Genomic DNA, 22,682 nt, shown 5'->3' with positions numbered 1-22,682 from the left:
CGAACAGGAGGAGTATGAAGCTGCACCAACACCACAGCAGGATGTTCCTACATTCACTGAGGAGGATGAGGATATCTATGGTGACACTACCTCCTATATCAGCCTCTTAGAAGATGATATGCAGCAGCCTAGGGCATATGAGGTGGAGGATGTATCATGCCCTTCTCCATCTACCTCGGAGACAACATTTCATGTTTTGGGTTCTGAACCCCAGCAGACTCATCCTCCTCAACAATGGCAGTTCATGCATACTTCGCAGCAACAAATGGCACAGCCCCCACAGCTGCACCCACATACAACATCCTCCTCAGCAGCAGATGATGCACCCCCCACAACATCCTCCTCAGCAGCAGATGATGCACCCCCCACAACATCCTCCTCAGCAGCAGATGATGCACCCACCACAACATCATTATCCTCAGCAGCAGATGATGCACCCACCACAGCAGCATACAGATCTGCATCATCTGTACTATATGCCTCCTACTCCTATGGCACAACAGGAATCCACACCACCACCCACTGCACCCACGAATGTATTGCCAACAGTGCCATCACAGACAACCTCACAGTCACCAATACGGAGAGACAGCCCTGGAACCAGCCAATTATTAGTTCCTGAGACACCAACTGTACAACAGGGTCCGTCACAGTCCCAGCAGGATGATCTACTGAGGCTCATACATAGAGAGCTTAGGCTGTCCAGGCTCCAGCAGCAGCAGGATTTGAGAAGGATACAGAGCCAAATGGACATCCATAATGCCTCACTCGTCCGCCTGGCAGAGGCAGTGGAGAGGCTCGCGGATAGGCCCCAAACTCCATCCTCCCTTGCATCCTCTGTCATCTCCCTGCAGGACCCTGAATCCCGGTTATTAGCCTCACATTCAGCTGGTGGCCGTCGCACAAGACGCCACACTGCCCCCCTAAGTACCTCTCCTCCAAAGTCAAAATCCCGCCGCAAGAATTAATTAATATTCTTTTTTTTTCCACACAAGATATATCATATCTAATTTTTGCACTAAAGCACTTTTTTAAGTGCGATTTTCATCTCATAAATATGCATCCATTTTTCTAATCCAAATTTGAACATATATCTTAATATTATTCTAATAGCTGTTTATCTGCTAAAAATGAACAGCTTTATTCATTTTTATTTCACATGATGTCAATTAATATGCAGGTGTACATTGTTGATACATTTATGTGTCATTTTATTGAGGATATTATGCCGTTTAAGAATACTTGGGGATACGTGTCTGATATTTATACAGTATATGCTATCTAACATTAGTCAACATGACATTTGTAAATGTTATGATTTATATTCCACAAGCATATGTTGTTTGCTCCTTCAGATGAAGCTAATAAGGGTTATACAGTTATAGAAGAGTTGAAAAGTAAATACTCCTTCCTGTTGATATGGCCAAATACCTTGCATTCATTCTTATAGTCCTATGTGGAATATAATATCTGAAATATATACCTATCATGACTAATACCTATCATGACTAATGCACTCCTTTTTGTCAAGATTATTATTCAATATTTAGAATAATTAGATAAATGTATCTTTATGATATTTAAGCACTGGTGTATACACAACATATATGTGATTGCCATGATATAGAGGTGATTAATACATTTTAATTGACATCATATGAATAGACACAGACTCTCCCTGGGACCAATGCACAATGCACTTTTAAATTGTTTCAATAACTCCATGTTAAAGACAATACTTCATATCTCTTGAAGTATGTAATATTAAGCACTTATGTATTTTGGTTAATAGTCTAAATATTGCAAAAGTATTATCTGCTTTAGCAGACATGACATTACATATATTTTATAAATATTAGTACTATGACACATTATAACTTTAATGTGTCATCGTTTTGTATTGAATAAATATGATTTTCACATTGAAAATTACATTTGAATGAGGGTAAATCTGTAATAATAAAACTCATCTTCATGATAAAAAAATGATTTCCTTTGACTTATTTTTCTATATTATTTTCTATGAGGTAACCATGCCATTCAAGTGTGCAATCTCAGGGGATTGTATGTATTGATAATGTATCTTTATTTTAAGGATTATATTATATCTGGATTTGTCTCTTTGAAATGAGCATCTGATATATTTCTTAAAGGGATAGCCTATTCAAAATAAAACTCATGAATTAGAGCATGCAGTATTTATATACTTAAATATGTAATCCTATAATCTATTTAACTTCATTATCATCTGTAATTTACTAAAACAGGAATGTTAGCTTAGGAATCTACCCATTTTGAATCTGCACATGGGGAGCGCTTGATGATTGTTGTCTAAATGTAGGCAACAATCAGCAAGTGCACCACAGGTGATGAACATTAAATGGAATGGCTCCTAAACTTAAATACATGATTGAAATAAGAAACATAAAAAAATTAAATTGATTATGAGTACATATGTAAGTTGATTGGAATTGAATGATTTATCTGGTTCATTAATGTTTTATTGTGAACACACTCTTCCTTTTTTTTTTAAAGTGACATAAATTCCATTATTTTGCTAAAACATATATATTTACAAGCAAATCTAATATATTTATATTCTTTATATTGCTTAATATTCTTAGTATCCTTTGATTATAGTTTTATTTAGGTAAGATCAGGAGCAGCATAGAACCTATGTTGGAGCTGTTTATTGTTGCCAACATACAGTATATATCCTGTCTGTCATTGGTTCACCCATGTACTCATTTTTATTAACCAGGAGTGCATAGCTGCTCTTTAAATAATTATACCAAGAGAACAAAGTAATATTTGGAATATAATTAAAATGATATTTTAGATAATTATGTTATACATAAATCATAAGATGAATGCATTGATTAGTACATAGCTGGAAATAAAGAAACATTCACCATGACTATATTTGAGTAAAGTACACATTTATTTAGGGAAAATGTGGTAAATATAGGGATGAGGAGAGAGGGAGGGGAGTGGTATTCCATTTCTGAGAATCTTCAATCTGTAAAACATTAAAAGAAACAAATCTGTATTATTAAAAAACATAATCATAAATAACTAAAAGGTCTCATTACAATACTATAAAAATACCTGAAAAGAAATCTTGAATAGTTGCAGATCTCTCCAAATGGGCATTGAGGGGTTGGGGATGATTAATTACATCATGCTCAAAGATTTCACCTGGGGGCTGTGGTGTTGGAAGTAAGTCGTTCAACATCACATGCTCCTGTGCCATGTTGTGTAGACAGCAACATGCCACTATGATTTTTATAGCTTTTTCCGGACTGAATTGGAGATCCCCCCCTGATCTGTCCAGGCAGCGAAAGCGCATTTTTAGAACACCAAACAGTCGTTCTATTATAGCACGTGTTCGGATATGTGCTTCATTATATCTGTATTAAAAGAACAAGAAATATGATTATAATATATAATGTGAAGACAAATCAAATACTAATGAGCTAACTACATTCCTGGTTTGATCTTATAAATCTTTAAACCTTTTTATATATATATAAATATATTTATATTCAAGCAGAGAGATTTATAAATGCTTCACTGATAATAGATGATTTGTATTTCGACTGTCCCTTTAAAGGCACTCAGTACAACATTGTTATGTCTGTGATAGTGATATATACACACACACACACACACGAGATAATCAAGCAACACATGTATGTGCACAAACACAGATATATAGCTTAATAAAGGGGCAGGAGCCAAGAAACGTTGCTCAATAAAGGTGCTGTTGCTCCACATAGAGTGCTACCTGTGTGTTCTATTTCATTACATTTACTGGGACTTTGGAAAAGGATGTCCTCCAGGTTTGCACCTACATTCACCCAAGAGTGATTTAAATGGACATTCCTATGAAGTGTGTACTGGTCCTACTTTTATACAGATTATAGTGAGCATTTTGCAAGGCACAATCAATATTTCTGACACACAAGAGCAGAAAATAAATATATATTTTACCTTAATTCAGCAGGCCCAACAACCTGGTTCTCTTTCAATGGTGTCCAAATCCATTTTTTAAGAGGATATGCAGAATCGGCTGAAATATGAATGCATAGATATACACTATATATATATATATATATATATATATATATATAAAAACACACATCTTTCAATAAAGCAATGTATGACATAAAATAATGTTATGCATATGTCTTACTATGACATAGTTAATATATATCTTTTAAATGATTAACAATTTATTTATTTAATCAATTTCACCCCCTTAGACACATACATAAAGGATTATAAAGCAATGAAACAATAAAATGTCAAAATATTGAACACATGAAGGCATCATAATATATACATAAACACTTACCGAGGAGATGTCCTTCAGGCATTTGATTTGTCTCAAACAATCTCCACACACCAGAATTCCTGAGGATGTAGGCATCATGGCTACTTCCTGGGAACCCTGCCACGACATTTAATATACGCATGTTTGCATCACATATAATCTGCACATTTAAGGAGTGGAAGTGTTTCCGATTTCTAAATATTATCTCCCTGCGCACAGGGGGTCTTAGGGCAATATGAGTGCAGTCAATGGCCCCAAGGACATTGGGTATGCCACCTAAAAGAAAAAAGTCCCTCTTAACATCACGCCAACCTCTGGGTGATGTGGGGAAAACATAAATTTTCTGCAATTATCATAAAGTCCATCAATAACTTTTGAAAGATGCTTAGAAAGAGTGGACTTATGCACCCCAGTTACAATGCCCCCTGTCACCTGAAAGGATCCAGAAGCCAAAAAATGAAGTGCCCCTAGTAGTTTGGTCATTCCAGGGACAGCCCTGCTTGAATAGCCCTGGCTTTCCAGCCTGTCTTGCAACAGGGCATATAACTGATATATTTTCTCCCTGTTGAGCCTGAAACTTTCAAACACCTGCTGCTCATTCAGGGTTTCTATATCCAGCCTCACTCTGGGGATGTCAGGCCTACGCTGTCTAACTTCAGCATTGTCAGCTTCTCTCTCACCCTGCATTTTGAAATATCTGTTCTGAGGTTAGGCTAGGTGTGGTGTTTTTTTTATAGATGTGTGTTGCTTGTTAACATATGTGAAACTGGTGATTGCAATGGGGGGGAGGGCTTATCTTCATCTCATCTAATCCTTAATTTAATGAACAGTTTGAAAGTATATACTTACTCATGACTTATATTTTTGATATGAACTATAATTTCAACATATATGTAGTTACATATCGGAAATTCAAAGACACTGAATGTAATTATTATATTTTTCTATTTAAATATATCAGCCTTTATCATAACAGTTAAAAGTAATTATTAAAATTATATGATTTATATAGGTCAAATATATATATACAATTATCATACATATATACATGTAGGAGAAGATTATTATTAGATAAAATTATATTTCTATATGTATTGAGATTATATATAGCATCCCTGGGCAAAGGTTTCATTTTGAATTGGTAGATATTTTATTTATTTATAAAATATTTTACCAGGAAGGATACATTGAGATTTCTCTCGTTTTCAAGTACGTCCTGGGTACACAAAACATTGCATTGACACAATAGGTACAATAAAATAAAAAACAATAATAATACACGATATATTCACAAAAATTAAACATAGAACCGGTAGGAAATATATAATCAACAATCACAGGTGCATTCTGTTTTGAGATATGTAGAGAGGGATCTCTTAAAGGATATTAGGCATGGGGAAGGTTTGAAAGTGTGTGGGAGGTCGTTCCATAATTGTGGTGCTTGCATATATTTTTATATGCACATACATATTGAAATTTCTATGACAACATGGGTGCAAATATTCCTATACATAGGACAAATAAATGTAGCATATATAATGTTATTTGTACATTGAAACACTCATAATTTTTTTGTGATTTGCAATTTCAATGAGAAACAGGCCTCAAAAAGCTATTTTTTCCTCCTTTACACCTAGTTGAGCTGGGGGTAATATTTCTCAATGTATCGACAGCCTCCAACAGTGTATTAACTATTTGCGCTTTCATTGGAAACCTGGTATAATTTAGCGATTAACGGCTTCTATTACTTTCTATGGGACGCGAAGATTTTTTCGGCAGCCGGAGTCCAGCTGCCGATATTGAGGTATAACGCGCCATTGGAAACAGTCGTTAAACGATATTGCTTTCAACAGCATATTTAACGGTTTGCGAGTGCACGCAAACTGAATTACAACTCAATGGAAGCGAGGCCAAAACTTGTAATCTAGCCATGTGTTTTTTTTTCCATTTTTTCATCATATTTTATAAAAAATTTTATAGTAAAATATATGAGAAAAAAAATGGTATCTTTAGAAAGTCCTTTTTATGACGAGAAAAACTGTATATAATGTGTGTGGGTACAGTAAATGAGCAAGAGGAAATTTACAGCTAAACACAAATACCGCAAAAATGTTAAAATAGCCCTGGTCCTTAAAGGGACACTGAACCCAAATGTTTTCTTTTGTGATTCAGATAGAGCATACAATTTTAAGCAACTTTCTAATTTACTCCTATTATCAGTTTTTGTTTGTACTCTTGCTATCTTTATTTGAAAAAAAGGCATCTAAGCTTTTTTTTTATTTTATTGGTGGATGAATTTATCCACCAATCAGCAAGAACAACCCAGGTTGTTCGCCAAAAATGGGCCGGCATCTAAACTTACTTTCTTGCATTTCAAATAAAGATACTAACGGCTAGATTTAGAGTTCTGCGGCCAAAGGGGCGCGTTAGCTACGCGTGCTATTTTTTCTCCTGCACCTTTTAAATAACGCTGGTATTTAGAGTTCACAGAAGGGGTGCGTTAGGCTCCAAAAAGGGAGCGTAGAGCATATTTACCGCCACTGAAACTCTAGATACCAGCATTGCTTACGGACGCGGCCAGCTTCAAAAACGTGCTCATGCACGATTTCCTCATAGGAAACAATGGGGCTGTTTGAGCTGAAAAAAAAACCTAACACCTGCAAAAAAGCAGCGTTCTGCACCTAACACCCTAACATGTACCCCGAGTCTAAACACCCCTAACCTTACACTTATTAACCCCTAATCTGCTGCCCCCACTATTGCTGACCCCTGCATATTATTATTAACCCCTAATCTGCCGCCCCTAACATCACCGACCACTATGTTATATTTATTAACCCCTAATCTGCCGCCCCCGCTATCGCTGACACCTGTATATTATTATTAGCCCCTAATCTGCCGCTCCGTACACCGCCGCAACCTACATTATACCTATGTACCCCTAATCTGCTGCCCCTAACACCGCCGACCCCTATATTATATTTATTAACCCCTAATCTGCCCCCCACAACGTCGCCTCCACCTACCTACAATAATTAACCCCTAATCTGCCGACCGGATCTCACCGCTAATCTAATAAATGTATTAACCCCTAAAGCTAAGTCTAACCCTAACACTAACACCCCTCTAACTTAAATATAATTTAAATCTAACAAAATAAATTAACTATTATTAAATAAATTATTCCTATTTAAAGCTAAATACTTACCTGTAAAATAAACCCTAATATAGCTACAATAGAAATTATAATTATATTGTAGCTATTTTAGGATTAATATTTATTTTACAGGCAACTTTGTAATTATATTAACCAGGTACAATAGCTATTAAATAGTTAATAACTATTTAATAGTTACCTAGTTAAAATAATTACAAAATTACCTGTAAAATAAATCCTAACCTATGTTACAATTAAACCTAACACTACACTATCAATAAATTAATTAAATACAATGCCTACAATTATCTACAATTAAACCTAACACTACACTATCAATAAATTAATTAAATACAATAACTACAAATAAATACAATGAAATAAACTAACTAAAGTACAAAAAATAAAAAAGAACTAAGTTACAAAAAATAAAAAAATATTTACAAACATTAGAAAAATATTACAACAATTTTAAACTAATTACACCTACTCTAAGCCCCCTAATAAAATAACAAAGCCCCCCAAAATAAAAAAAAATGCCCTACCGTATTCTAAATTAAAAAAGTTCAAAGCTCTTTTACCAGCCCCTGATCGGATCAGCCAATCGGATTGAACTTGATTCTGATTGGCTGATTCTATCAGCCAATCAGAATTTTCTTACCTTAATTCCGATTGGCTGATAGAATCCTATCAGCCAATCGGAATTCGAGGGACGCCATCTTGGATGACGTCCCTTAAAGGAACCTTCATTCTTCAGTTGGACGTCGGAAGAAGAAGGTGGATCCGCGCTGAAGGTCTTCAAGATGGAGCCGTTCGTCATCGGATGAAGATAGTAGATGCCGCTTGGATCAAGATGGTTGCCGGTCCAGATCTCCTCTTCATCCCGGATAGGATGAAGACTTTGGAGCCTCTTCTGGACCTCTTTAGCAGCAGCTTGATAGAAGACTTCAGCCGGATTATGGATCGCCAGCATACAAAGAGAGAAGCGCTCTACCAGGAACGAACAACAGCTCAGTGGCTTGTTCTATGGCGATTTACCACCCGGAAGCAGCCTCTTTTAGACCAGTGTGCTTTTCACAGAAGAAAACTTTCCTGAAGTATATCAGTCTGATCCCGCCAAGTAAGGTCAGTCCAGCCCCGAAATACCAGGCAATTCTCCTCTGAACAAGGAACATGACAACCCCAGACGATCGTTTCGACCTCCTATGGGCCTCGTCAGTGAGGTGCAGCCACATTCCTCTAAGCACACTGGGCAAGGAGTCCACGTCTGGTTTCCCCCATCACCCATAGGGAGACTTCCCCAGGGTCATAATAATTTGCATACAAAGAGAGAAGCGCTCTACCAGGAACGAACAACAGCTCAGTGGCTTGTTCTATGGCGATTTACCACCCGGAAGCAGCCTCTTTTAGACCAGTGTGCTTTTCACAGAAGAAAACTTTCCTGAAGTATATCAGTCTGATCCCGCCAAGTAAGGTCAGTCCAGCCCCGAAATACCAGGCAATTCTCCTCTGAACAAGGAACATGACAACCCCAGACGATCGTTTCGACCTCCTATGGGCCTCGTCAGTGAGGTGCAGCCACATTCCTCTAAGCACACTGGGCAAGGAGTCCACGTCTGGTTTCCCCCATCACCCATAGGGAGACTTCCCCAGGGTCATAATAATTTGCATACAAAGAGAGAAGCGCTCTACCAGGAACGAACAACAGCTCAGTGGCTTGTTCTATGGCGATTTACCACCCGGAAGCAGCCTCTTTTAGACCAGTGTGCTTTTCACAGAAGAAAACTTTCCTGAAGTATATCAGTCTGATCCCGCCAAGTAAGGTCAGTCCAGCCCCGAAATACCAGGCAATTCTCCTCTGAACAAGGAACATGACAACCCCAGACGATCGTTTCGACCTCCTATGGGCCTCGTCAGTGAGGTGCAGCCACATTCCTCTAAGCACACTGGGCAAGGAGTCCACGTCTGGTTTCCCCCATCACCCATAGGGAGACTTCCCCAGGGTCATAATAATTTGCATACAAAGAGAGAAGCGCTCTACCAGGAACGAACAACAGCTCAGTGGCTTGTTCTATGGCGATTTACCACCCGGAAGCAGCCTCTTTTAGACCAGTGTGCTTTTCACAGAAGAAAACTTTCCTGAAGTATATCAGTCTGATCCCGCCAAGTAAGGTCAGTCCAGCCCCGAAATACCAGGCAATTCTCCTCTGAACAAGGAACATGACAACCCCAGACGATCGTTTCGACCTCCTATGGGCCTCGTCAGTGAGGTGCAGCCACATTCCTCTAAGCACACTGGGCAAGGAGTCCACGTCTGGTTTCCCCCATCACCCATAGGGAGACTTCCCCAGGGTCATAATAATTTGCATACAAAGAGAGAAGCGCTCTACCAGGAACGAACAACAGCTCAGTGGCTTGTTCTATGGCGATTTACCACCCGGAAGCAGCCTCTTTTAGACCAGTGTGCTTTTCACAGAAGAAAACTTTCCTGAAGTATATCAGTCTGATCCCGCCAAGTAAGGTCAGTCCAGCCCCGTAATACCAGGCAATTCTCCTCTGAACAAGGAACATGACAACCCCAGACGATCGTTTCGACCTCCTATGGGCCTCGTCAGTGAGGTGCAGCCACATTCCTCTAAGCACACTGGGCAAGGAGTCCACGTCTGGTTTCCCCCATCACCCATAGGGAGACTTCCCCAGGGTCATAATAATTTGCATACAAAGAGAGAAGCGCTCTACCAGGAACGAACAACAGCTCAGTGGCTTGTTCTATGGCGATTTACCACCCGGAAGCAGCCTCTTTTAGACCAGTGTGCTTTTCACAGAAGAAAACTTTCCTGAAGTATATCAGTCTGATCCCGCCAAGTAAGGTCAGTCCAGCCCCGAAATACCAGGCAATTCTCCTCTGAACAAGGAACATGACAACCCCAGACGATCGTTTCGACCTCCTATGGGCCTCGTCAGTGAGGTGCAGCCACATTCCTCTAAGCACACTGGGCAAGGAGTCCACGTCTGGTTTCCCCCATCACCCATAGGGAGACTTCCCCAGGGTCATAATAATTTGCATACAAAGAGAGAAGCGCTCTACCAGGAACGAACAACAGCTCAGTGGCTTGTTCTATGGCGATTTACCACCCGGAAGCAGCCTCTTTTAGACCAGTGTGCTTTTCACAGAAGAAAACTTTCCTGAAGTATATCAGTCTGATCCCGCCAAGTAAGGTCAGTCCAGCCCCGAAATACCAGGCAATTCTCCTCTGAACAAGGAACATGACAACCCCAGACGATCGTTTCGACCTCCTATGGGCCTCGTCAGTGAGGTGCAGCCACATTCCTCTAAGCACACTGGGCAAGGAGTCCACGTCTGGTTTCCCCCATCACCCATAGGGAGACTTCCCCAGGGTCATAATAATTTGCATACAAAGAGAGAAGCGCTCTACCAGGAACGAACAACAGCTCAGTGGCTTGTTCTATGGCGATTTACCACCCGGAAGCAGCCTCTTTTAGACCAGTGTGCTTTTCACAGAAGAAAACTTTCCTGAAGTATATCAGTCTGATCCCGCCAAGTAAGGTCAGTCCAGCCCCGAAATACCAGGCAATTCTCCTCTGAACAAGGAACATGACAACCCCAGACGATCGTTTCGACCTCCTATGGGCCTCGTCAGTGAGGTGCAGCCACATTCCTCTAAGCACACTGGGCAAGGAGTCCACGTCTGGTTTCCCCCATCACCCATAGGGAGACTTCCCCAGGGTCATAATAATTTGCATACAAAGAGAGAAGCGCTCTACCAGGAACGAACAACAGCTCAGTGGCTTGTTCTATGGCGATTTACCACCCGGAAGCAGCCTCTTTTAGACCAGTGTGCTTTTCACAGAAGAAAACTTTCCTGAAGTATATCAGTCTGATCCCGCCAAGTAAGGTCAGTCCAGCCCCGAAATACCAGGCAATTCTCCTCTGAACAAGGAACATGACAACCCCAGACGATCGTTTCGACCTCCTATGGGCCTCGTCAGTGAGGTGCAGCCACATTCCTCTAAGCACACTGGGCAAGGAGTCCACGTCTGGTTTCCCCCATCACCCATAGGGAGACTTCCCCAGGGTCATAATAATTTGCATACAAAGAGAGAAGCGCTCTACCAGGAACGAACAACAGCTTGGGCTTGGATCAAGACTTCGGAGGACGGATCGGTGAACCTGGCATGGTGAAGATAAGGTAGGAAGATCTTCAGGGGCTTAGTGTTAGGTTTATTTAAGGGGGGTTTGGGTTAGATTAGAGGTATGTGGGTGGTGGGTTGTAATGTTGGGGGGGGTATTGTATGTTTTTTTTTACAGGCAAAAGAGCTGAATTATTTGGGGCATGCCCCGCAAATGGCCCTTTTCAGGGCTGGTAAGGTAAAAGAGCTTTGAACTTTTTTAATTTAGAATAGGGTAGGCCATTTTTTTTATTTTGGGGGTCTTTGTTATTTTATTAGGGGGCTTAGAGTAGGTGTAATTAGTTTAAAATTGTTGTAAAAATTTTCTAATGTTTGTAAATATTTTTTTATTTTTTGTAACTTAGTTCTTTTTTATTTTTTGTACTTTAGTTAGTTTATTTAATTGTAGTTATTTGTAGGTATTGTATTTAATTAATTTGTTGATAGTGTAGTGTTAGGTTTAATTGTAGGTAATTGTAGGTAGTTTATTTAATTTATTTATTGATAGTGTAGTGTTAGGTTTAATTGTAACTTAGGTTAGGATTTATTTTACAGGTAATTTTGTAATTATTTTAACTATTTTAGCTATTAAATAGTTATTAACTATTTAATAGCTATTGTACCTGGTTAAAATAATTACAAAGTTGCCTGTAAAATAAATATTAATCCTAAAATAGCTACAATATAATTATTATTTATATTGTAGCTATATTAGGGTTTATTTTACAGGTAAGTATTTAGCTTTAAATAGGAATAATTTATATAATAAGAGTTAATTTATTTCGTTAGATTTAATTTATATTTAACTTAGGGGGGTGTTAGTGTTAGGGTTAGACTTAGCTTTAGGGGTTAATCCATTTATTAGAGTAGCGGCGAGATCCGGTCGGCAGATTAGGGGTTAATTATTGTAGGTAGCTGGCGGCGACTTTTTGGGGTGCAGATTAGGGGTTAATAAATATAATATAGGGGTTGGCGGTGTTAGGGGCAGCAGATTAGGGGTACATAGGTATAATGTAGGTTGCGGCGGTGTACGGAGCGGCAGATTAGGGGTTAATAACAATATGCAGGGGTCAGCGATAGCAGGGGTGGCAGATTAGGGGTTAATACATATAATATAGGGGTCGGCGGTGTTAGGGGCAGCAGATTAGGGGTACATAGGTATAATGTAGGTTGTGGCGGTGTACGGAGCGGCAGATTAGGGGTTAAAAAAATATGCAGGTGTCAGTGATAGCGGGGGCGGCAGATTAGGGGTTAATAAATATTATGTAGGGGTCGGCGGTATTAGGGGCAGCAGATTAGGGGTACATAGGGATAACGTAAGTGGCGGCTGTGTACGGAGCGGCAGATTAGGGGTTAAAAAATTTTAATAGAGTGGCGGCGATGTGGGGGGACCTCGTTTTAGGGGTACATAGGTAGTTTATGGGTGTTAGTGTACTTTAGAGCACAGTAGTTAAGAGCTTTATAAACCGGCGTTAGCCCAGAAAGCTCTTAACTACTGACTTTTTTCTGCGGCTGGAGTTTTGTCGTTAGATTTCTAACGCTCACTTCAGCCAAGACTCTAAATACCGGCGTTAGAAAGATCCTATTGAAAAGATAGGATACGCAAATGGCGTAGGAGGATCTGCGGTATGGAAAAGTCGCGGCTGGAAAGTGAGCGTTAGACCCTTTCCTGACTGACTCCAAATACCAGCGGGCGGTAAAAACCAGCGTTAGGAGCTTCTAACGCTGGTTTTGACGGCTACCGCCCAACTCTAAATCTAGGCCTAAGAGATGAAGAAAATTTGATAATAGGAGTAAATTAGAAAGTTGCTTAAAATGTCATGCTCTATCAGAATCACGCAAGAAAAAAAAAATTGGGTTCAGTGTCCCTTTAAGGGTAAGAAAATTGAAAAATGGTCTGGTCACTTAGGGGTTAAGGTACTTAAAAAGACCATCATTCATATACATCATTCATATACAAATTTTAATATTTGGTAGCCCCAGAAGACATATTGCAAACTAATGTGCAAATCACAACAAAAGTTCGCTTAAAATTCAGTTTCACCTTCTAAATCCATACAAATTTTCAAACCTCAGAGTTTGCAATTTTATAGGTAATTGTAGGAGGCATGAAAAGGCTCTTGAATATTTCTGTCACTCAGAGTTAAAATTTGAATTGCATTTCAATTTACATCCTTACAAAAGCTGAAATTTGCATTCTGACTTCTGGCTGACACAGATATCAGACTCACAGTTTCACAGTTTCTCCATGTTAGTAGAAAATGCATTTGAATTAATTTCCTGTACAACTGAATGATGTGTACAACTGAATGATATCCTACAATATATAGGTAATTGTAGGAGGCATTAAAACCAACACTATAAATTGTTTCAAGTCAATTTCAGAAATGTAGGTATGACGTTTACCTAAGGAGTAGCAAGGTAACTAAATATAGAGCATTGGAAAAAAAATACTATTTATACCTATATAGTAAAATGATTTTTGTGTTTTATTCTATAAACTTCTGACAACATTTCTCTCAAATTGTGAATCACAGCTTTAATGCATCTTGGGCTTGGCATGATCTCCACCAGTCTTTCACATTGCCATTGATTGACTTTATGCCACTCCTCTTGATCACATTTCAGAGGTTTGCAATGGGGTCAGGTCTTGATCTGGTGGTACTTCATCCACACCTTGATTGACCTTGTTGTGTGTTATGAAGCATTGCCCTGTTTGATAAAACAATCCTCAGAGTTAGGGAACACTGACAGAGCAGAAAGAAGCAGGTTATCTTCCAAGATAACTTTGTACATGGCTTGATTCATCAGACAACCAGGTGTTGGGCAAAGCTGAAAACTGTACACATCACTGAAGATTACCTGGAATCGCGGGCAGATTTATCTTTGTGAAGGACGCATGAATCAAGCCATGTACAAGGCTATCCTGGAATAAAACTTGCTTCCTTCTGCTCTGACAATGTTACCCAGCTCTGAGGATTGTTTTTTCCAGCAGAAAATGCTGTATGCCACACACCCAGGTCAGTCAAGGTGTGGATGGAGGACTACAAGATAATGAACCTGTCATGGCCAGCCTGAACCTTATTGAAAACCTTTGGAATGTGATCAAGAGGAAGATGAATGGTCACAAGCCATCAAACAAAGCTGAAACATTTTTTTCCCATTCTAATGTTTTTCACATAACAGAACATGTTCTATTATATATATATATATATATATATATATATATATATATATATATATATATATATATATATATATACATATATAAAACATATTCTGATGTTCTGCTATGTGCAGAACATTGGAACGTGAAATATTTAGAGTAAATGCACAGTTTAACACTTTTTTTAAATATAAATATTGCATAAATATGTTTTTTTATGCTTTCAACTACACACACATATATATATATATATATATATATATATATATATATATATATGTATGAACAAAAAGCACACAAAGACGTGGTGCTCAGAAAATAAAAGTTCAATTCTTTATTTCATCCAAAGTTAAAATACAGCTGTCAGCTGTGTAAACCACACAGGTGGTAAGAGCGTATTTAGTAGATAGAACTTACGCGTTTCAGCATGTAGCCCTAATTATAGATCCTAATTACACCTTACATCTGGTACAATTTAAAAAGCCAGTAGTGAAAGCCTATTGGCTGTTAAGATAATAGTAACATACGCCCCTTACCTATCCAGTTTTTAAATTAATAAATATGGGCATTGGACCCCTTTGTAGTTGTCTATATATGCACACATTTGTATTTATGTGTTTAGATTTGTATATACGTTTGTAAATACATATATACATAAATGCATATGTATACACACATACAAACGCACCCATATATATATATATATATATATATATATATATATATATACACACATACACATGCATCTTTAGACATGTATGTGTATGTATCTCTATGTTAAAGCCCTTTGCATGCCTTTTTTTAACACGAGACCTCATATTTTTGAGCCCTTATTAAAAAAAAAATATTGGATAAAAAAGTTATATTTTTTATTAGATAGCATTATTATGAGTGTAACTGTACTTTTAAATGTATTTTTGATGTGTTTTGTGAGACTATATTGTTTCACAAAATGGTTAACCAGAGCTCTGAGGTTGTGTTAACCCGACGCCCCTTAACTTCAATTGCGCTCAAGTGGTTACGTTTACTTTTAACTTTTAATACAAGCGAAAATCCAGACACGGGCAAACACCCGTGATAAACCCCTTTTTGCTTGCGCATAACATTACACCACTAGTAATCTAGCCCTTAATGCTTTCTATAAGCATCACATTGAGGCTATACCCGCCTTCTTATCATGGGTGCCACAATATTGAATATTGAAATCTGTATTTCACTGCATTCCAGTGTTGACCTGTTTGCATATATGCGGCAACTCTTCCTCAGATACCTGCATTGTAACCTAGCTTCCATAATAGCAGCACCCATGATTAGAGAGAGATGCAAGAATTGTATTTAGTGCTTATTGTCCCTTTATTGTTTTTGAATAGTGCGACAATTATATATTAGAGCATTTTCTTTTATCTCCTAGCAACACTTGAAAGGAAAAACTGCTAAGTAATGGACCCTGCACAAAAAAAGAAATAAAATTTAAAATCCTTTTAAAATTATGCATAATACATATTGCAATGATTTCTTTTAAGTACAACCCTAAGTTTAAGCCACTGCTTACTGTTTTTGTATTACAACAATGAGACAGACTGCTCTATATGCCTTTTAAGGTTTAGTTTAGGCTTAGGTAGGGGTTAAGCATTAAAGGGACAGTTTAACCAAAAATGTTCCCAATGATCCATTTTGCCTGCTGGAGTGTATTAAATTGTTTACACGTAGCTCCTTTAGCCTTATTTTGGCATTTGAAATATCTGATTTAGCCTGTGGTATCCCCACCTCTACTGGAGGTTTCTGGTCTTAAGTCCAGGCTATTGACAGGCTATGTAAACACAGCCAGTGGAAGAAATTACACTCCCGTTGGGCTGTAGAAGAGATAACTAATGAAACGAAATTTTATATTGTTCTCTCTAAGTATTGGGCTTTGGTTTACAAACAGATATAAGATAAGGAAGCAAGTATGTCTACACAAAGTGATAACATAATGAGATCTAATTTTACCTACAAGCCCAACCCATTGTAATAGGCTGTGATTCAAAGCACAACACCGGCAATTTCATATACACAAATACACCTGAACATTCAATTCAATACAATACTACAATGCTGCACCAGAATATGCAGCATTGTAGTATTAAAGGGACATTTTGGTCAAAATTTAAATGCATATAGATGATTTGCATCTTTGAATAGAAACATATTTGCAATTTACATGTTATGGCAAAAATGCTTCTAGTAAAAATTATCACGGTTTTAGTTTTAGCATTATTCTCTGCACGTGCATGTGAAGCATAGCTAGATATTCTCAGTGCACTAGCATTTTAAATACTGCAGCTGCACAGAGCGCCAGTGGTATCATGTCAGCAATTAACAAATTGAGTCATTACCAGATGATACAAGTACCTTAGACTCTCTGGGCAAGCGCTATGTTTAAATTGCTGGTGCACAGTGCATACTTACACTTTGGAAACAGCTATAGCTTTCATTAGAAACATTTTTGCTAATACATGTATATTACAAAAATACTTCTATTCAAAACTGAAATGCATCCATGTGGAGTCCAATTTTGTCTGGAATGTCCCTTTAAGTATACAGTTATGGAGTACACTGCTCAGAAGACATTTACATAAATAAGAGGGTAAAGGGACTTAACTTTGAGTCACTGTACACTTTAAACCATTTTTACATAAAATGATTAACAAGGCAGGTGGACTTGTGAGCTTACATTGTCAGTGATATTGTTGTCTTCTTGGCATTCTGTATTGTGCACTTCAGTTTAGAGTGCACAATACACAGTGGGAGCTGTACATTTTTGCAGAGGCTGCATTCCTCTATATTATTCCTGAGGGATTTTTTTATTTTTGCTATGTTATTTATAAACTGTGTAAAAACAAATGCAAAAATGTTACTCTTCTGCTTTCTGTTGTGCAAGCTAATCCAAAGTGCAAGGTACAGCTGTCAAAAAGTCATTTGAGTGTAACCCAGGTACTGAATCAAAAATGGGCCGGCTCCTAAGCTTTACATTCCTGCTTTTTAAATAAAGATAACAAGAGAAAGAAGAAAAATTGATAATAGGGGTAAATTAGAAAGTTTCTTAAAATTGCATGCTCTATCTGAATTATTAAAGAAAAAAAATGGGTTTAGTAACCCTTTAAGCTGCAAATATCCTCCTGCATCCCTTTCTTTAACATGCAGCAGTAACACTAAAAAAGTTATTTTAAAATGACTATTGTTTTTGATCACTTTGAAATGGCTGCCAAGCTCCACCCACTGATGAAATCATGATCTGGGCTGCATCTCTGCACTTTGCACTGACAGTCTGTTGAATCCAATTAGTGAGTCTTTTGTAATTAGTGAAGCCTTTAATGCAGCCCAGATTATGATGTCATCAGTGGGCAGAGCTTGGCAGCCATTTCAAAGTGACCAAAAACAATAGTCATTTTAAAATACATTTTTTTACTGTTACTACTGCATGATATAGAAAGGCTAAAGGAGGATATTTGCAGAATAATCTAAGGTAAGACATTAAGATGACTAAGGTGTAGAATGTCCCTTTAATGTGGGCACTCTGAAAGCTTTTATTAATTTTTTGCTTTTATTATATTACTAGCTGTTGCCCACGGCTTTGCTTACGTGGATTTTGTGATTTGTAGAAAAATGCGACCACTCGCAATGACGTGTACCCTCACGTGTGTGCCCATTCGGGTTGCATACTGGCTGACAGGAACTTCTTGAGTCTTCATTAATTCTCTGTGTTTCTTGTAGTCTAAATAACAATTTCTGTGACTATAAAATCTTTCACCTAGATTTAGAGTTTTGCGGCCAAAGGGGTGCGTTAGCTACGCGTGTTTTTTCCCCCCGCACCTTTTAAATAACGCTGGTATTTAGAGTTGTCTGAAGGGCTGCGTTAGGCTCAAAAAAGTGTAGAGCATAATTTTCCGCCACTTCAACCCTCAATACCAGCGTTGCTTACTGTAGCGGCCAGCTTGAAAAACGTGCTCGTGCACGATATCCCCATAGGAAACAATGGGGCTGAGCTTGCTGAAAAAAAAACCTAACACCTGCAAAAAAGCAGCGTTCAGCTCCTAACGCAGCCCTATTGTTTCCTATGGGGAAACACTCTCTAAGTCTGCACCTAACACCCTAACATGAACCCCGAGTCTAAACACCCCTAACCTTACACTTATTAACCCCTAATCTGCCGACCCCGCTATCGCTGACCCCTGCATTTTATTATTAACCCCTAATCTTCCGCTCTGGACACCACCGCAACCTACATTATCCCTATGAACCCCTAATCTGCTGCCCCTAACACCGCCGACCCCTATATTATACTTATTAACCCCTAATCTGCCCCCCCCAACGTCGCCGCTACCTTACCTACACTTATTAACCCCTAATCTGCCGACCAGATCTTGCCGCCACTATAATACATTTATTAACTCCTAAACCGCCGCACTCCCGTCTCGCAACCTGCCCTCTGCCCTCCCTAACATCTTTGACACCTAACTTCAAGTATTAACCCCTAATCTGCCGACCGGACCTCGCCGCTACTCTAATAAACGTATTAACCCCTAAAGCTAAGTCTAACCCTAACACTAACACCCCCCTAAATTAAATATAATTTTAATCTAACTAAATAAATTAAATCTTATTAAATAAACTAATCCTATTTAAAGCTAAATACTTACCTGTAAATTAAACCCTAATATAGCTACAATATAACGAATAATTATATTGTAGCTATTTTAGGATTTATATTTATTTTACAGGCAACTTTGCATTTATTTTAACTAGGTACAATAGCTATTAAATAGTTAATAACTTTTTAATAGCTACCTAGTTAAAATAATCACAAAATTACCTGTCAAATAAATCCTAACCCAAGTTATCTATAAATAAATTAACTAAACTACCTACATTTACCTACAATTAAATCAACTAAACTAATAAGATTTAATTTATTTCATTAGATTAAAATTATATTTTATGGGGGGCGGGGCTAACCGCTGAAGTGGAAAGCTGCGTTTATATGGAGCTCCTAGCTCCAAACATAGAAAATGGGTCTTAATTAACTTTTTTCTTAGCCTATATTGGAGTCAGAGACCATCCTAACTATATAAGATGTTCTGGACTGGAGTCTGGGAGCCAATAATAGTCCCATTATACTAGATTTGGCAAGTTTATAGCCCGATGCTCTGAGCCGGTCGACTGAGGCCTCTCTACGCAACGCTATCTACTGCATATGCCATGCTTGCAATGGATATGGAGCGATCATCCAGATCACTATGGAAAGCACTTCAGAGCTTTGATTGCCAGCTAGATAGATGCTTTCAAGACCTACACAACACCATAGTACTGGCGACACAAGGTGGGGCAGACATTGATCGCCATAGCACCAAGCAACATCATAAGGCAACGGAACAGCCTTCAGAACATCGACCTGAGGAACTACCAGGCGATCCCGCCCATAATGGCCTTAATGGCCTTGATACTGACTCCACGGACTTGGGGTTGCAGCTAGTCACCGAGCATCCACTTGAATCTTTCGCGAGAAAGCCCTTACAGACAGCAGACATCAGGGACAACACACTCATACAGGAAGCAGGATGGAGAGAGGAGTCCCGGTTACCATTGAAGGAACCAAGTCACATACGCTACAGGAGAACCACAACTAACACGGTTAGTTATATCGTAGAACTTGATCTAACAAGAAGCCCCTCGTTAGACCTGGAGACTAAGCGGGGAGAGTCCCTGGAGGTCGCCACTAAGACGGGGCTGCCCCCGGAGCTACACCCTCTATCTGTATTCTTACAGAACCACGGTTGTCCTAACAAGAAGAACTGCTTTGCTCAAACCGGAATTGGGTAAGCATTTGCATAGAATAACTCTGGTCAGATTGGGAGAACTGACTTATGGCCGAATGACTGATTCTTGTTGGAAATAAGATAAAGACCGGCCGACTTGTTTCTTCAAACTCATTAACTGATCACTCTTATGCTTGCCCAGGCTCTAGTCTCCCATGGAGTTTCCACTATCTATATTTCTGCCCACAGATTCACTTGGGATTTAAATAGAAGCATGCACGGGAAGATGGAATTTGTGTTAATACTGTAGCTAACTACGCATATAAGCATATATTTAGAAATCGTATCTGCTTGTCCCTCCAGTAGAGCATGTATTGATGATAACTCTTGGGTTTGATGCCATTACATATACACATTCTGGATATTAGCAGTTTTGCAGTCCTACTGATATGCAGTTGCTCATTTATTTTATGTTAACTGTTTTTTCTTTTCTGCAGCACTTACCTCTATCTATTACCCTGTACATATGCTTGCTTAGGGGTAACCTGTAAACTGTTAACTATTTGTTATAAGAATTATAATGCACAAGGTTTAGTTAATTCTTTATATCCCAATGTTTCTACTTTCTATTGGCTAAAGGGCGGGATGCGACTTGTTGTATTAATTCCTCCACCCCTGTTTATTGTCATATTCTGACTTTAAACTTATGTTACTATGGAAACCTGAGTTATTAGAGGTCACTGTGTATAGTTTGCATTATCTGTCATGTTTGCTCCCATTATATCCTGCATCCTCCCACTTATTAGAACGTGAGGGTCTAAACTTCTATCTTATACATGCTTAGCATAATGAACCGCCACTTTTTAGCCTTTTTCAAGCGAACAATACTGGAATAGTATTTGACACTCGCTCCCCTAGCTAAATCAACATTATCCCCCACCAATATACAGCTATTCATATCTAGGTATATTTGGGCCGAGATGAGTTCTGTCCCTAATCTCCAAATTATATTATTTTGTACTGTTATCACTTATCCCTGTAACGTGTATATATTGCAGTAATCTCTATCTTATAAGGAAACACCTTGGCAGAAGAGAACTCTCCCTTCCCCCAAATAGTGTATAATCACATTTTATATGCAATAAACTAACCACTTGTTCCTTGCTCCCACTTGTTTTTATTAATATATATTAGACACTCTAGCCATACTACGAGACTCTCGGTTACATACTTAATAATTCTACTCTTATTTATCCATACCCCAAGATTATAGGTAGTTCAGCCTAGTAGCCTTAGGGAGAAATACACACCGTATATTTTGGATTTGTACCTCACTAAGCTCTTGGGAACTTGCACTGATTGGCTGTAGTTCGGTTTTACATGTTACATTGAATGTTGTGGAGGTGATTCTGATAGCAGCCAAGTAATCTACGTGTTAGATTGTCCTTTACTACTTATAGCCAACTAAAAAAGAGAAATGTAGCCTAGCTGACTGAATTGTATGCTCCAACATGTCCCCTATCTACAACAATATACTACATATGCATCTAGGCCTACTAACATTTCTATTTGAGATCAGCTATGCCCTGGAATATGAATAGCACTGCAGGCTTGGTAATAGGAAATTATATATTGCTTGCTTATGTGCCCTAATGTTAACATAAGGTTCTACAATTAAGCTCCATGTAGGCGCTATATACAAAGGAGTTCAGTTCCATATTACTGTGTCTTATGCAAGACTCCTGTTATATCCTATTCCTACATTTCCATGGTAATACTCTGCATAGCATCCCATATATTATATGACTCAGGGACATATGTGTCATTTTAAATGTTTAACTCACAATAGTATGGCTGTAATCTTATAACATACTGTTGGCACGCCCTTGCCCTATAAGGCCCCGCCCCCCACTACCCTCCCCACTTCAACTAGAGTGGCTCTTGCCCGCTGAACTCCCTTTCCCCCTCCCATGCTAACTTGGTCCAAAAGAGGCCAACCAATTCTAATCCACACTTGCCCCAACTTTATTAGACTAC

The 22,682-nt window shown here is 38.6% G+C and overlaps 1 protein-coding gene across 1 annotated transcript; it reads right to left on the bottom strand.

Annotated features, from left to right (window-relative positions):
• Nucleotides 1-2,922: 2,922 nt before the first annotated feature.
• On the bottom strand, nt 2,923-4,824 carry LOC128647687 (putative nuclease HARBI1). The gene is made up of 4 exons (XM_053700433.1): nt 4,358-4,824; nt 3,994-4,072; nt 3,109-3,410; nt 2,923-3,019 (listed from the first exon to the last, which is right to left on the bottom strand). Exons 1-4 carry the CDS (start codon nt 4,476-4,478, stop codon nt 3,015-3,017), a joined length of 507 nt encoding a protein of 168 aa, XP_053556408.1. The 5' UTR covers nt 4,479-4,824; the 3' UTR covers nt 2,923-3,014.
• Between the last annotated feature and the right edge of the window lie 17,858 nt (nt 4,825-22,682).

The sequence above is a fragment of the Bombina bombina genome, chromosome 2, assembly GCF_027579735.1.
Source record: "Bombina bombina isolate aBomBom1 chromosome 2, aBomBom1.pri, whole genome shotgun sequence".
Taxonomy (NCBI): Eukaryota; Metazoa; Chordata; class Amphibia; order Anura; family Bombinatoridae; genus Bombina; species Bombina bombina.
This window is presented reverse-complemented; position numbering and strand designations above follow the sequence as displayed.